Raw genomic sequence first — 17,500 nt, forward strand, 5'->3', positions numbered from 1 at the left:
CCCCGCCCCACCCGCAAACCGTTGTAAACAGTTTGCAACACGCTCCCATGTTGAACCTGCCTTACACGCTTGACACGCAAGATGCACGATTTCAAGAAACTTAGAGTGTAGGGATAGCGTATGCCCTCAATTTCTTGACATTCCCAGTGTTCTGTTGGGACACACCTCCCTCCCTGATGTCTGTCTGTCATCTCTTACCTTACATTGCCCTCCAATCTGGTACATTTCTTTCTATCCTTCCCCCCATGATGTCACCTACCTCTTACTCTGTTCCTCCCTTCTCTAACTCTTACACGACTCAGAAAGTGCTCATTACTTATGTGGCAGTGTGATTCAGTATTGTAAGCCTCATTTACATAGGATTGCCTAGTAATGCTTAGTTACATATCTTACAGGAGCTTCCCCTTGACAACCACTAAGCGGAGGCCATATTGTTTTGCTCTGCAAGTCCCTCCATTGACATTTCATGTAATACATAAATCCCACAATTGTGGGCTTATAAACCGGTTTTCAGTTTTAGGTAGCGCACCCGTTTGCTGGTGTGCTTCTGTTAAACACATAAATCGTGAAAAAAAAAAAGTTATATAACTTTTTGCAACACTTTCATGCCAATGGCCACATATTTGGCCATTGGCATGCTTAATATAACAAATGCACCCTTTATTTGGAGCTGACATAGCTCCGTTTTTAATTTTGCAGAAATGTACTCACTTGTCAGCTGGTACATTTCTGAAACTAACAAGTCCGTTACACGGACTGGTTTGGGCTTCGTGGATCGCTCACATACCTCATTTGCATATCTTGGAGCTGCAAATGAGGTATTGAGCATTTCCACGCCCACTCCGTGTAAGAGACATGTTAGCTGTCTCTTACACGGAGATTTGGGCTGTTGCTGAATCAGGAGGCTTACACGGAGGCTTACACTACTCTTGAACTCCGTGTAAGCCTTCCTGAATCTGGCCCATTGACTATCAACTACTAACCCCTTCTTACCTGCATTTTGTCCTTCCTGGTCTCTATTTTTCTTTTTCTTACTTATTGGTTTTTATTTTTTCTCTCAAATGAATGTTGATGCTTAATTACTATGTTTAACTGTTGCCTGATTGTATTTGTAACCCCTCTATTGAATTAAGACATGTTTATCTCCAAAATCTACTCTAATGTCTCTGTACAGTATTCACAAAATTTACTTTCTTTACATATTATGCTGTATAATTTAAGATAGTCATTTTTTCTAAGTTTTTAATGCCTTAATGTATTTGTGCATGGAGCTTTTCTCCCCGGGCCTCTGCTGAAAATGGATATGTATCCAGCTAGACTAGCCCGGTCAACAAATATAAAATAAATAAATAAATGAAATAATTGCAAATGACCCTCAAAACTTGTATCTGTTTAGACAAGCAAAATTTAAGCTTAACAAAAAGACAACTGAATTATAAAAGTTATAAATCTTCATATACCCTTCAATACACTATTAAAATGCATTACAATTACTTGACAATGCAAATAAATGAAATAGCACAGAACTGTAGCAGAAGGCAACCCATAAGATACCGTTCATAAAAACTGAGGAAAGTACTAGAAGCCCAATTCAAAGGACAACTTAATACAGCTACAGCTATCACTGAAAGAGTAATTCAAACTAAAAAAGGGTATAATAAAGGAAATTAACTGTAGGATTACAGAACCTGAATTAGGGGCAGTCATATAAGCTCTTGTCCCAGAACACTTTGTTTAAATATATATTCATTACATACCATACCCCCACAAGTGACACATTGATATATCTGTATAAGCACATACATATACACACATACACACACCTGTGCAAGAATATTAGGACAGGTATGCAATGCCTGTCTTATACTGTTATGTAAGAATATACATAAATATGTTAGACTTGATATATATTACGTACGTCTGTACCTAGACATGTGTGCGTCTGTTTATCTGTACATGCAGGTTCATGTCACAAGATCGATTTTTTGAATCAAACTTCATTTGGTGGATACCATATGTTCAACATTCCGAAAACTTGAACAAAACAAAACAACAAAAATCTATGTTTTTTGCAGGAGGACAAGCCTCCCCTGCACCCCCCACAACCTCTGCAAATTATATATACCAACTCCGAGGTCACATTACAGTGGGGAAATGGGCACTCTCCATACAACTGCTTTCAATTTTCGGAACCTCGTACATATGGTCTTGACCATATGAAGTTTGAGTTTCCAAAAACTTGATCTTTTGACATAAACCAGTGTGTGCACAGATATTTTTACAGATAATAATAATAATACATGCTTGGAGTGTACATCATGTGAACTGCTAGTTTTATTACTGGCATGACTTCAAGGTAAAGAAATGATCCCATGTAAAATTAATGAAGGTAAACACTTTTCCATATTGGCTCATGTATGCAATTTAGATTTTAAGAAGGCTGCACCTAACTTGTTTTGTGCATGCACTCCATTGTTTGGACTGTTTTCTTATTTTCCTTTACTTTTCATTTCAGATTAACTGAATTATTGCCAAATGACTGACTGTAAAATAATTAATAAATTTAAGTATTTCAGCAGAGTCTTTGCAATCAGGGATCTCTGATCTTCAGTTTGCTACCTCACTAAACACAATTAATAATTGCTTCCTACAAATAAACTCAGTAAACAGACAGACAGGAAAAGTCAAAAACTATAAACCTGTTTCAAGTTTCTCAGAGCAGTTAGAATGTGTGACTTACAATACAGTCTATAATTTAACAGCTGACAAAACTGAAACACAATTCAATGAAATAACCTTTTACATTCCTTCAGAAAGAAGTGCCATATAAATGACTAAGAACATCAGCTGACTGTGTTGGACATTACCCATAAAACCTTAATACTCACTCTTGTACTGCTCTTGCTATGGACAATGCGGTGGAGCCAGTTTCATTAACCCTGTCCAAGGTGACATTCGGCAGGTCATCGTCATCACTGTCACTTTTAATTTGTTGTGGAGATAATGTCCTGGGGTCTGCTTGTGCTATAATAAAAAGAGACAGAATTTACTTAAATTAGCATAACGAAACAACAGCAGGATTGGCATCATACAGTGTATATGAATCAGAAATTTCAACTAAAAATGATACTACCCTAAACTCCTACAAAAATACATGAAATTGTAAGATTCTCCATACTTTACATACACGTTCTGATAAAGTTACATTTGATAATGCAGCAGCAACAGCAGCCTGTCTGTAAATGTCATGCAGCGATAGTTGTGTTTGAGAACAGCAAAGTAAATCATGCAATGTTTATAAATGAATCACAAATAAATGTTACATTATTTAACAGTGGACAAAGTTCTTGGCTCAGCAGAGAAAATGGACTTAATGGCTACTTGGGGAATTTAATAAGATATGGCAAAATATTTCCATTAATTTCATTACTATACTAACATAAGCCTACAACCATTTTTAATTCCAAAGATCAACTAAATGGCCATCATATACATGCAATTACATACAAGCTTGCTATAATGGTAGAGTGTTTCAAAAAAGTAATGAAACTATGAATTATGCACATCAAATTCTCTGAAATTAGTAAAACGTTTCTACTGGCAAATCACCATTGCACTTTTTAGCAGTAACACTATCAAAAGTGAATAAATTAGAGCTAGCTCTGGGGTGAAGACATATAAAGACCTTACTACCCCATTGGTGACCCAGTTGTGAATAATAGCCATGATGGCTCACACATCCTGGGGAAAATGGTGTGGCTCTGGCTTGCCACAAGGGTGACACCTAGTGGAAGCACTAGGTATTACCCAGTGGAGTTTGAGGGAGTTAAGCATGTGCTGTCAGTAGTGCTTGGCACTACTCAAGCCAAGGGGAATACAGCAGGGGAAGGCTTGCTTCTTCTTCAGCCTTGGAGACAGTAGTAATGGATTTAGAGGATCCCCTAAGGAGAAGAAGGGTGCTCCCAATGGGGAGAATGTAGGCCCATCTTCCGGGACCAGAAGGTTGACCCACTCCCTACTACTCAACTCTTGCCAGGGAAGAAGAGGGCAGATCAGAATTCCTGGGTTAAGAAAATGGACAGTAGGCCTCTCAAACAGCCTGGGAATATCCACCCTTTCTGCTTCTGGGATACAATGGGTGATTTGGTGCTGAAATGAAGACATCAGTCAAGCTACTGGAAAGGTGCAAAAAGAGGTAGTAAAACATGTCCTCACTTTCTCTTTTCAATAAATAAATACATAAATATTAGTTTTCTGCTTCTAATTAGAGACCAGTTAAGTGTCAAAAAAGACAAGAACAAACAAGAGAACTTGAATATAACAAAATGTATGTAATTAAATATATCAGTAAGTTAACATAAATGGGAGACAACAGATGAAAATCAGCACTTGATACAAGGCCATCCACTGCACATCTAATTTTGAGATGTGTTTTCAACAACAGGCAGAAAATAATGAATGGCTTCACAGTAGCTCCATATGGAGGCTTTAGGAGCAAATAAAGAGAAATGGGTATTATTACACTCTGCCTAAAATCTGTTTTTTACAACTTTACCCATCCAAAACTATTCGGATAACTTCATTTACATTTAACAAATTCTGCTTTCCTCTCCTATCCCCTTCTCTCCCCTCCCAGCTAGTACAGGATTTATCTGTGATGAAATGTTAACACCAGCAGCAAAACTACACATAATACCAAGGAAAAGAAGAATTGTCATGACCATAAATCGTGATCACCTGCAACAGCAACCTACTCATTGAAAATTGTAAATAAGTAAACAGCTAAGAGTCATCATCATCATCATCTTCTTTCGGTTATTCCCGTTAGGGGTCACCACAGCAGATCACCTGTTTCCATTTCTTCCTGTCCTCTGCATCTTGCTCTGTCACACCAACCACCTGCATGTCCTCTCTCACCACATCCATAAAACTTATCTTAGGCCTTCCTGTTTTCCTGTTACCTGGTAGCATCATCCTTAGCATCTTTTTCCCAATATACTCAGCATCCCTCCTCAGCACATGTCCAAACCAATGTAATCGTGCCTCTCTGGCTTTGTCTACAAACCTTCCAACCTGGGCTGACCCTCTAATATACTTATTCCTAATCCTGTCCACCCTCGTCTCTCCCAGTGCAAATCTTAACATCTTTAATTCTTCCACATCCAGTATACAGTCTAAAATAAAAAATTATGGCTCAGGCTTCAATTTGAAATCACTGACTATTCAGCTCAAGAGTAAGATGTAGAGGAGTAGGAAAAGTTGCTCCTTCTGTGGGTAAGTAAGATCCAAGTCATTACGATGTCATTAAGATTTTTTTTTTTTTTGCAAAAACGCATTTTATTAAACAGAAATTGACTGAATATAACAGTATATAAGTGCATATATAAACAGCTCTGTGTCAGAAGATTGACTTTTCAGAAAGTCATACTTCATATAGTCTTGACCATATGATCGGTTTTCTGAAAAGTTGAATGGCACAAAACAATAAAAATGTACATTTTTGCAGAGGAGCAAGCCCCCCCTACACCCCTCTCAACCTCTGCATATTACATAAACCAACTCTGAGATTGCACTACCGTAGGGAAAATGGTAAATTCCTCAGTCCCCACTGTACTGCAGTGTCCACACAAAAGCTTTGAGGTTTCAGAAAGTTGATCATATGGTCTTAACCATATGAAATTTTACTTTCCTGAATGCTCTTCTGAAGGGGACCCATATACATACATACATACATTATATATATATATATATATATATATATATATATATATATATATATATATATATATATATATATATATATATATATATATATGGATCTAGGATACTTGCTCGAAAAAGCATGTGTCCAAATCCATATATACCAATCACAGCTTAACGAAAGCACTTTAATTGAAAAAGTGCTTCCGTTAAACTGTGGAAAAAAAAAAACAAAACCACTAATTAAATGTTTTTGCAGGGGGGCATTGCCCCCCTGTGCCCCCCACAGCCCCCCCACTTAAATATTCTCACTTCAAGGTCGCACTACAGTGGAGTAAAGGAATATTCCCTTACTCGCACCGCAGTGCAACCAGCACACCACTCACACATACCCGAAATTGCTGCTTCGATGAACAACAATTTTGGGTATGTGTGAGCATGAATTTGACTTTCGGTGCGGTGAAAATTAAATTTGCGCAAGTGTCTGGGTCCCATATATATATATATATATATACACACACACACACACACACACACACACACACACACACACACACACACACACAGACACGCACATTGTAAATACATCGTACATATATATATATAAATATATATTATCTGTATGTGTGTCTATGTGCACGCTCATGTGTATACATATGCTCTACCCCTTAAAAGACTTGCGATAAGGGAGATAAGATGGATGACTATTGTGATAGCAAGACTTAAAATTAGGGATAGTAACTAAGGTTAGTAATTCAGAGAATTTAAATACAGAGTAAGGATACTGAAAGACTTAAATGTCAATGTCATTAAAGAAGACTCTAAAATAAGTTTGAAACATGTTTATGGAGTGTTGCTGCATAATCAATAGAAAGTTCTAGAGCTAGGAATGGGAGCACTTTCTTGGGATGAAGGTGAAGTTAGAGGTTTGGAAGAATACACTCTATGCATCATATAAAAAAACTTATAACCACCACTTACTAAACTTATCTTTTTATTGCTGATTTGTAATTGGCAAAACTTGCCAGCAAGGTATAAGGACATAAGAAGCACTCCTTCAGGTAATATTTGGAATTGTGAGAGAAAAGGGGAAAGATTATTAGTCACATGGTGTGATTTTGCAATATGATTCACCTGCTCTAGTACACTGCTATGGATAAAAGGTGGGGGGCATTGTTCTGGCAATAACTGGAAAAAACAAAAAGGTCCAGCACAAAGAGGGTGATAGCTCAAAAATACTTTATTGTGGTAGCTCAAAAAACAGACAGCATATCGGTTTTGACAACAGCCTTCCTCAGTGCTTAATAACAACCAAAAATTACCAGACCCTTAATTCAGAAACATCATTAGCATTCAGGAATATCATTGGTTGGCTGAACAGCTATGACAACTCATTAAGGCCAGATTTGAACAAACCCCCCAGCCGAATAATCCAACCTGATTCTTTATTATTTAGTAAAGTGTGCCAACCAACTTTAGAGAAACATTGGCCCTGGACCTTGTCAATAACCGTAAATGTGAATTTGGCCGTTTTATGAATTAAAGTGTGCTTGTAGAAAGCATTTGTGGCTCTCCTGTTTCTGATCTCACTGAGGTGTTCGGAAATCCAAAGCCTCAATGTTCTGGATGTTTGTCCTACATAAAACGTTGAACAAGAACACGTAGCCAAATACACAATCCATTCAGTACTGAAATTGCCATAACATAATATATCACAGACCTTAGGGGTATTGGAGCTAGTGACCATCTTGGTTTTAAATATTGAATCTATACGACATATAGTAGGAGATACACCGAGGCTCTGTTATAAAAACAGAAAGAACTTGAAACAATTATTATGTGGAGATAAGGTTATAATGAACCATACACGTTCACAGAGACATGGCACTTTTATATGTGGACAGTGCACAGCATGCCAGTATTTATTAACAGGTCAGTATTTCCAGCATCCGGTTACAGGGAAGCTATACAAAACCCCAGTGTTTGTGAACGCCACTTCAAAGAACATTATATATGTTGCCAAGTGTATAAAATATACATGTTTTTATGCTGGCAAACTGAACTGCCCTTTCAGGGTTAGGATACAGGCACATATAAGGGGTATGAAACATAAAGTTCTCACTAATGCCCTGTACAAACATATCAGCATAAATACAGATCATATCTTTTGCCTTATGGCCCTACAAATAATAAAGCGCAGTATGAAAAAACTGAACTTGAAGAAACTAAATGGATTGCTGACTTGAAGGCAGATAAAGCACCAGGACTTAATGAAGTGTTGCCTATGAAACCTATTCTGAGAAGGTGTCTGCTTAGATGATGACACTGATTGGGCACGCCTCTCTTTTTGCCTATGTGACTAACAGAAGTGAAATCTGCACAGGAAATTATGTCACTGATGATGCATTTAGAATTTTATTTAATGATTTTAGTATTTAACTAAGCATTAGATTTGTAAATGCAGATCTGAAGAAGGCGAAAAGCCAAAAGTGCTCATCTTTTGAATTCAGTGCCTTTACAAGTTGGTTGGAATTTTAATAAATACGTTTTACTGTCTATCATCTTCTGTTTTCTTGCACTAACATCCCAACATTTCTCTCAATTGTTCTGATTTTTGCCTTATATTTTTGGTCTGTTCTTCATAAATTCTGTGGTTTTCTGGAAAATCACTGAAGACTGAAGTCATTAAATAATAATAAATAATGACAGATATTGGAGTTTCAGACTTCATGTCCTTCAGAAAATACATAATAATGCAAAACCTGTTATTCTAGCAACTATCTAAGTTTCTTCTTCTTCTTCTTTCGGCTTTTCCCGGTTAGGGGTCGGCGCAGCGGATCACCTGTCCACTCATGATTGTCAGTGGAGTTTTACAGTGTCGAGTTGCCAGCCAGGTGCCCAACCTTCCACAGAAGGCACACACATGCATGCACTCACGCATAGGGCCAATTTAGAGTGTCCAATCCACCTACAGCATGTCTTTGGAATGTGGGAGGAAACTGGAGCACCCGGAGGAAACCCACGCAACCAAAGGGAGGACATGCAGACTCCATACAGAAGGCACCCCAGCCAAGGATCGAACCAGAGAACCTCTTGCTGTAAGCGGCAGGAGCAGTAATTCAAATCTGTCCCTTTTTTAGGTTGTTTGTCACCCATTATGTTTGGCTTTGAACAAATGTATTGCTCTGAGAGGTTGAGAAGTATGCATCCCAATGATATATCATTCTGTCTATTTGAGACAGTACCTTCATAGTATCAGTTCTTTAGTAAGTGACATTTTTAACTGAGAACTGTCATAGCCACACTTGTTGCTTAACATTGTTAAATTTGGAAACATTTGACAGGAGATTTAAATCATTTTCACAAGCTTTCTGAGAAACTAGGTAGCTGAAAATTTGTCAAACTGAATATGTTTCAGGTTATGCTTTTCAGCCATTGTAAAGGTGATGATCCTTTTTAGTGTTTGGTTCATAAGTTTCAGCTGATGCATACTTAACTATTTGGAATTGTATGGTAGCAATGTCTAAATCTATCAAATATATATATCAATGTTATGAACTGCGGTGGTGGTGCTGCGGTAGCATTGTCGTCTCACAGTAAGATGTTGTCCTGTTCGATTCTCAGCTAGAGCGTCTTCTGTGTGGAGACATGCGTGAATGGGCGTACCTTCGTTGAAGGTTGTGCATCAGGGCCGGCAACTTGGCACATAAAAATCTACTGTCAATCATTAGCGGACTGGAGTTCTGCTGTGGCGACCCCTAACCGGTAAAAGCCGAAAGACACAACAACATGTAATCTGCAATTTGACTGCATTGTTCTCTTATTATGTTACGCTTTAGAGTAATGTTTCTGCTTCTAATAAAGTTATTTAAAAATAAATGGCTGATACTCCATCATAAACTGATCACAGACTATGTTATGCAGGTCCTTATGCATTTCTTGTTGGTATTATGTTATGCCCCATTAATTTGGTAAGATGCTGTATACAGAGCAAACTGCTTTCCCTTACTAAATCCCTGACTTTAGTGGGGCAACATCGTATATATTCTTAATATATATGTTCAGCATGCAAAACTCACTGGCTCTGCCCCTGCTCCAACCCCGACTGATCTCCCCACCTTAAACATTCCTGCTAATCCCTTTTATGGTACCTCCAGGGTACCATATTGCCACTCTTTCCATGGCCTTTCTTGCTGTACTATGATTTACCAAAAAAAAAAAAAAAAAAAAAAATTAATTACTTTTATATTTGCTTAACATTCATTTGCAATGATCTTAATAATGTTTTACTTGTATATGCTTATAGCTTGATATTGCTTTGTTTTCTATAATTGTATAATTAATGCCCTTCTTGGAGTTTTGCTTTTTATAATTGTATAATTAATGCCCTTCTTGGAGCTTTGTTTGCTATAATTGTATAATTAATGCCCTTCTTGGAGCTTTTCTCCCCGGGCCTCTACTGAAAATGGACATGTATCCAGTCAGACTAGCCCGGTCAACAAAATGTAAATAAATAAATAAATAAATGAATTAAAAAATTCTTTACTAGGCAAGATATCTAAATAAAACAGATTTTACTTAAAATAGCATGAAGACCCTAAACCTTTAAACAGAATCATGACAATTCTGAAGATACACAGGTTTTATATAATTCACCAGCACAAAAAGAATCCTAAGTTAAAAGTGCATCCTAGCCTTGTATTTCTTCAGTCTAAACTTTTGCGAAAACATAAAACTTAGTAAATAATATAAAATGAGATGTTCTACCTGCAGCTAGTTCTGTCCTCATTTTTGAGATAAATAAAGGCGGTAACCAAATCATACTCTTTCAAACTCTTGTCACTAGAAATTTGGGTAAAAGTCTAAAATAATGTGGGGGGAGGACAAAGGCCCACAAATAGGGCAGATTTTAATTACTGCTCTTATAAGTTTAGAAATTTGCTACAATAACAGAATTTTTGTTAGTATGCATATTCTGAAGGATATGAAGTCTGAAATTCAAATGTATGGCATTATTTAGTGACTTCAGTCATCAGTGATTTGCCAAAAAAAAACACAATTTTATGAGGAACAGACCAAAAATATAATACTAACATCCATACTTTCTGTGAAAATCTGGACAGCTGAAAGATATGACCCAGACATGCACAAAATGGCTAAGAGAATGGAGTGTTTTCAGACTAGTGTGTTAACTATTACAGACACAAAATAGAACTGAAATATAGTGCATAAGCAATGAAGCAATGCTAAATCTCATATATAGTAGAATCCCTCTTATCCGGTCTCGCTGGGACAGGACCTTAGGATGGATAAACAAATGGCTGGTTAATCAGACAAAGCATACAAAATAACATTCGTAGGTTATAAATCAGCTAGAATAACAGGATTTGTATTAGTCTGCATTTTTTAATGAATATGACATCTAAAACTCAAATGTCTGTCATTAGTTAGCTCAGAGGAGGCAGACCTGTTGTTCTTCTCAGTTGTTTTTTGCTAGGACTATGGCAGAAATTTGATGGCCAGTTACAGAGAGGCCGGATAAGAGGGAGTCTACTGTACTTTTAAATATCTGACTACTACAAAACTGTGACAAACAAAGTGAGGTACAGTTGTGAATCAGATAAAGTCTTTCTTTCATTTAAACCAGTGTTAACATGCAAACAATAGACTGAGCAAAAACTTACAATAAGTAGACTGCTGTGCAAAATATTGATCTTATAGCCAAGATCTTTGGCTTAGAAATAAACTTACTATGGTATATAGTTTAATGCATTTATCAAGATTCTATCTTGCATATGTGTCTTATGATGGAAAGTATAACTACATGCCTCACTGTAAGCCAGTCCCATTGGCTTGTACAAGGTTTAATCTTAACAAGCGTGTACTTGTACTGAGTTAAGAATTCCCTGTCACAGCTTTTAACCTATACTCGACATGAGCACATCTTGTACTGTACATGGTAAAGTCATACACATCAGTAAACAGATGATTAGTACTTCCTAGTTTTACTCTTTTAATCATTTTTACTCTTACGACTCTCCTGTTATTGAGCTGGTCGTTACCTGAACAGCCCACCTTAGCATTTTAAGCCTTTATAGCTTAGGTAATAGGCTGTAGTATGATGAGCTTGGATTTAGACACTTCTACATGCACTAAAATGAATGTTGTCCCATTTACGATAATGTAATCACTTAAGGAGAAAACATAATATAGCCTGGGACACCTGTTGCATTATTTTTGTAATTTATTTTTTTGATAGCAGCACAACTTGCATGAATATTCCTGGGAGGAGACAATGCTGTATGTGGTTACTTAGGAACAGATACCCACTGTCAAATATAACTAATTTTGTATCTGCAACTTATACCTTATCATATACATTTGAACTCTTTTAGTCATATTTTTGTATACCCCAGAGTCTCATTAACATATCAAAAAGACTACTCTCAAAATACATGCACATGATTTGATAAATCTACAGTTTGAAGCATTACTTTCTTACTGAACTATTATTAATGTGCAAAATTACTGACTACAGTTTATTCCCTCATCTAATCTAAATGTTTACTATTAAAAATGCCCAACAGTTAAATCATTCTGATACCTCCTTTTGACAAATGGTGCTTAAAACTTCTAAATAAAAGATAGAAAAAAGAAAGCAGAATGAGAATGCAGATGGTATCCTACAAGACAGCAAGTCTGTGTCATATAATATAACCTTGGAGAAACATATTTTTTAATTGCTGACACCTTGGTTAACCTTACAGAATCATACCTCTTAAGCTCTTAGAGCAAGAAATTTTGACAAAGCCATAAAAATAACAGTGGCCCAAAAATAGGGACAATTTTCAGTACTGCTCTTACAAGCTTAGAAAATAAACAGAACAACAGGTTTTACACTGGCATTAATTATGTGAAGGGCATGAAGTCTGAAACTCAAATGACTGTCATTATTTTCTGACTTTGACCCTGAATGATTTGCCAAAAAAAAACACAATTTTATGAGAAACAGACCAAAAATATGATGTGAAAAGCTATACAGTTGAGAGATATGCACAAAATAACTTTTTAGGTACATAGGTGGATGATTATGAACATACTGTAAGCATGTGGTATGTATGTTTAAATGATAATGAGACACTTATCAGACACTGCATGCCATCTGCCACACTAGCTGGCTGGGGAATAACATCTGAATATAGAACTTATGAATGGGTCAATGTAATTATTTTCATTTAATCATCCAGAAATGACAGGGTACTAGAAGTGAACAAATATTTACCAGGTCTGGAGAAATACAGCTGCACAACTGAAGAAATATGGCTTCAAGTTTTTATGTGTTTAAAAGTAAAGATGTACAATTTTCAGTGGGAAGAGCCCAGCATTTCTGAAAAGCAGAAAGTCTCTTCATAGAAAGCAAATTAGCTGAAAATTGAAAGCCTGTGCTTTAACAATAAATTATTGGTGACTCAACGTGCCCATTTACAGATCTTAACAGCATAGAAACTCTTTTCAAGGTGCAATAGTTTTCTTGAAACAGAGAGAATATCAAATAAATTAGAAAGGGTGCTATATTATGCAGCAATGTTAATAACTGCTAACATTACTTAGTTTTTCCGTATATTCCAATGAATGTGGACAGGATTGGGGGCATTGCTATGCCAAGACATTCAAGATGAACAGCATTCTGTGTGCTATATCATTAGGAAGCTGAGCATTGCAGACCTGAGATACTCAGCTTCTGAATGACACTATCTAGTATTAACTCATTCACACCAATGGAGCTCAGGAAGTTTGCACTGTAACTTCTAATGGGCGGAGCCTAAGCCTTTTGATAGAATCAAGTTATGTCCTCACATTTCAAACAAATGTTCCTATCTCTGGAGCCATAATAGTTATGAAGGAAGTATGAATGGCAAACCCTTCAGCACAAACTATTTTTATAATGCCAGTATTCTTCAGGTTCTAGATCTTAAACTGAATTTTACAAGTCACAGTAAACACAGTAACTATTACATTTGTAATATTTTGTAAACAACTTACAGTATCTCAGCAACCACTCAAGTTACACATACTGTCAGTGGCATTTTATTCATCTAGCTGAGAGCTTTCATATGAAGCTAAGGAGTTACCTGTGTTACTTGGTTATTAAAATATTTAGAAAAATGTGAAAATTATATCTGTATAAATTAATATCATAAAAACAACAGTTAATATCACTTTACCTGCACTAGATAAAGGTCAGATATTAATGCAGTTGAGTTTGGCACTGTATAAGCTTTAAGATGAAATCTTTTAAAACCTTGTACATAGCATGGTTTTGGAAATATTAATGCAAATATGAACAAGCAATATTTGATGTCTAGAGGCATCAGTAGGAGTTAACTGCAGATGCACCTGGAGACGTCACTCAAATGTAGATGTAATGAGCTACAGAGGACTTTCTATGCCTTGAAACAGTATTTATTATGTGGATGCTTCACGTTTGTAACAGATGCTACCTCCTTGAAACAGGTAAATAGGTGACTGATGGCAAAGTAAAGTTGTGCCAGTGAAAGTTCATCATCATGAGGATCCCTTGAATTAAACCTGAAAGAGTGAGTTGCAGAACCTGAGCAGGGCACCTTGCAAAAGCACTTTCTTACAGAACTGGGAGCCAGATCTGGGAGACCCATATAGTCTTGGAGATTTGATTATAAGACAGCCTACTTACTGGATGGAGGTGTGTGAACTGTAAATCATTTTTAAAATTATTCAAGTTACTGTGGAATTTGCTTGGAAATACAAAACCAGTAGGATACAACTTGTATTTTCTTTAGTCTTTTGAAAATAAACCTGTATTTTTTTATATATGTACCACTTCCAGTGTCTCCATTGGTTCCCTCTCTTTTTCTCTGTATATACATACTTAAGAATGAGCAGCATGGCGGCTCATTGTTTAAGGTATCTGCTTTACGGTTTTAGGGTCTAGAGTTAAATCCTGATCTCTGGTCACTATGTGGAGTCTGCTTTTTCTCCGCATGTCTACATGGGTTTTTTTTCCCTAGGGTACTTCTGTTCCTCCACCGGTTTACCTTTACATTGTTGAAAATCAAAATATCGATCGTCTTGTGCGAACCAAAAGGATGAGTTATGAATGTCGAACGTCACCGGAGTTTGAAAATCTGCAAATCGAACAGCAGATTCGCTGATTTTCGAACTACAAAGTCAAACACACAGTGTAATGCAGTGGGGCCCCTGCACCCCCTCACACCCCACCTATTTTAATATACTAACTCCGAGATCGCACTACAGTGGGGAATGAGTCCATTTCCCGATCCCCACTATTGTGCAATCCACACCTAAAATTCCGAATCTGCATTGAAGGAATGTCACTGTGCATTTGCTCATTGCACATTCGAAGCATTTTTTTTTTCGACCTTTCGGAACTTTGAAAAAGTCCTTTTGACCTTATGGCATTCTCCCATGTGCAGAACGCACATATAAAGATAAACCTCCTCCACCTCCTAACTGATGCAGTGTTTGTGATGAAAGAAATAAAAAAAAAAACATTGTGAATATTATTAAAAGAAAGATATGGCTTGCCAAAAGATTTACACAGTTGCCAACCACATACAATTGCTATTCCACAACTAAAAAGAATTACGTAAAATAAAATATTAGTCAAACAAAAAGGCAAAGTATGAAAAAGATGCCATGAAGGCAAAACTGGTGATGAGAAAAACAGGCCTGATGTTACTTGTGTAGCTATAACAATAAATGTAACATTGTTCTGCTTTTAATAGGTGCTGTAAAAGGTGTGCTAGGACAGAACATTCATCTAAGATACACAACAGCAAAAAGTGACTGTAAGAATTTGCTCATTTTTAATAGAAAAAAAATACTTGCTTATGGATACAATAGAAGTATAGAGTTAATATCAGGGACTCTACAAATAATTTAAGATGCACTGACAAGAAATTAAGTCAGAAATTGTGTTTACATACTGTTAACATATTCTGGACAACAGTCAGCACCATTAGATCAAAAGCATAGATGAACTTTTGTATTGTTGCATCACAAAAGGATCCTAATATGTTGGACTATTCTGCAAGTGAAAGGCCAGGAATATTAAAATGTATTTATTAATGGAATCCCTCAGAAACGTGCACAGGTAACCTAGGGCTCACTGCTGAATCCCATTGTCTTTGCCATCTACAACTCTGATGAGAAGACACATGTCCAGGGTTTGTGACTGACCAAGTTGGTGGATGACTGCAAACTGGGTCCATTGCCATTTCCAACACAGGCTCTTACATTGCCCGAGAAGGGCTAGATAGAGATAGAAACTAATGCTTTGACAACAGCCAGAGTCTTAATGAAAAGTAATGTAGTGCATTTGCATTTGGGAAACAAGTCTTTGTCAATGATTATCATGTATATGGAACCCTGCATAAGCTTGGAACAGTCATTAAAGATCTAGGTGCTTTCACAGACTATGTGCTATCCTTTGATAATTATCACTTACAATAAGAAAATGTTTTCTAATTAGCTCATCAATTATTAAGGGTATAGCCTCCAGATTTAAAGAGGCCTTAGTCCCACTGTATTTCCCCCTTATTAGATCAATCACTGAATATCCTGCTAAAGTTCATCTGTATCTTACCAGCATGCATCCCACCTATAAAGATCTCAGTGTTTCCTAACCAAGACAATCAAAAAGATAAGCTCCTTTAGCCATCTGGATAGATTAAAAACCCTTTCATTGTCTTAATTTCATGCAGACTCCTATGTGGAGATCTCTGTCTTGTTTTTCCAATGAAAAAAAGACCCAGTTTACGATAGCATCTCCTCCTCATAAACATTAATAATACTAGAAAATATCACTCCAATACTCTCAACATACATTTTACCACAAATAAGACTTCTTGGAGGGATGGGTTTATTACCCAAATGATTCCCTACTTATGGAATAAACATCCCTTGTATGTTGAATGGTATAACACCTTAGTTTCCTTCATGTTAAGTCGTGATGGATGGATGAAATTATATAGAATTAACACAGGGGTTAGTAGTATCTAATTTATCAAGGCAGGATGTAAACTCACCAGCTATCTTTCCTATGGTGTATGGCTGCATTATTTATGGTTGCTTGATCTACCTGCCGAGTACTAACCTGTTAACTTATGAACAATTTAAAGCCAAAGAATATAAGTCTACAGACAACCATGATATTATATAACATTATGTGATCATAATAATACAGCCCTACATAACTGTGCTAATTTACTTACATGTTTAGGATGTTGGTCAGGAGAATATTATACAAAAAAATAAACCTGGAAAATAAACCCTGATATAATGCCAGTGACTCATTGTTCAGTGAAAGTGCTGGGAGTTTTCAAGAACAGAAAATAGAATAAAGTAAGTAAACATAATGCATAAGCATCATTAAAAAGAAATTAGAACCAATAGAATTAGTGAACAGTATGGTTACATAGTGAACAAAAAACTAAATTCACATTTGTACTGATCCATAACATCTAAATAAAGTGATTAAAAGAAAATTTTACCTACTGTCTAAGGCAGTGGAAGTAGTCTCGGGAATGTCAAGTGCTAGGTTACTTTCAGTAATAGATCAAAAAGGGAATCTGTCAGATAAAGGTTGATAAAGCAAATGCACACTTTGAATGTGTAATATGTTATTAGGAAGGCAAAGAACCTTTGGACTTTGGTATTTTATCAGCAGTGGAAATGTGCAAAAGAGCTGCTGAGCAGTTAATTGAATGCTTGGAAGATATTATAAACATAACTGATGATC

The 17,500-nt window shown here is 36.5% G+C and overlaps 1 protein-coding gene across 2 annotated transcripts in view; it reads right to left on the minus strand.

Moving 5' to 3' along the window:
• KLF12 (Kruppel like factor 12) overlaps positions 1-17,500 on the minus strand; it is a 1,947,649-nt gene that overhangs the window by 518,136 nt on the left and 1,412,013 nt on the right. For both annotated transcript variants that reach the window (XM_044085623.1, XM_044085625.1), the window contains exon 6: positions 2,889-3,024. In XM_044085623.1, the coding sequence (XP_043941558.1) occupies positions 2,889-3,024 (136 nt within the window). The remainder of the gene's footprint in view (positions 1-2,888; positions 3,025-17,500) is intronic.

This window comes from Protopterus annectens, chromosome 10.part0 (assembly GCF_019279795.1).
Source record: "Protopterus annectens isolate FY-2018-M chromosome 10.part0, PAN1.0, whole genome shotgun sequence".
Lineage (NCBI taxonomy): Eukaryota > Metazoa > Chordata > Ceratodontiformes > Protopteridae > Protopterus > Protopterus annectens.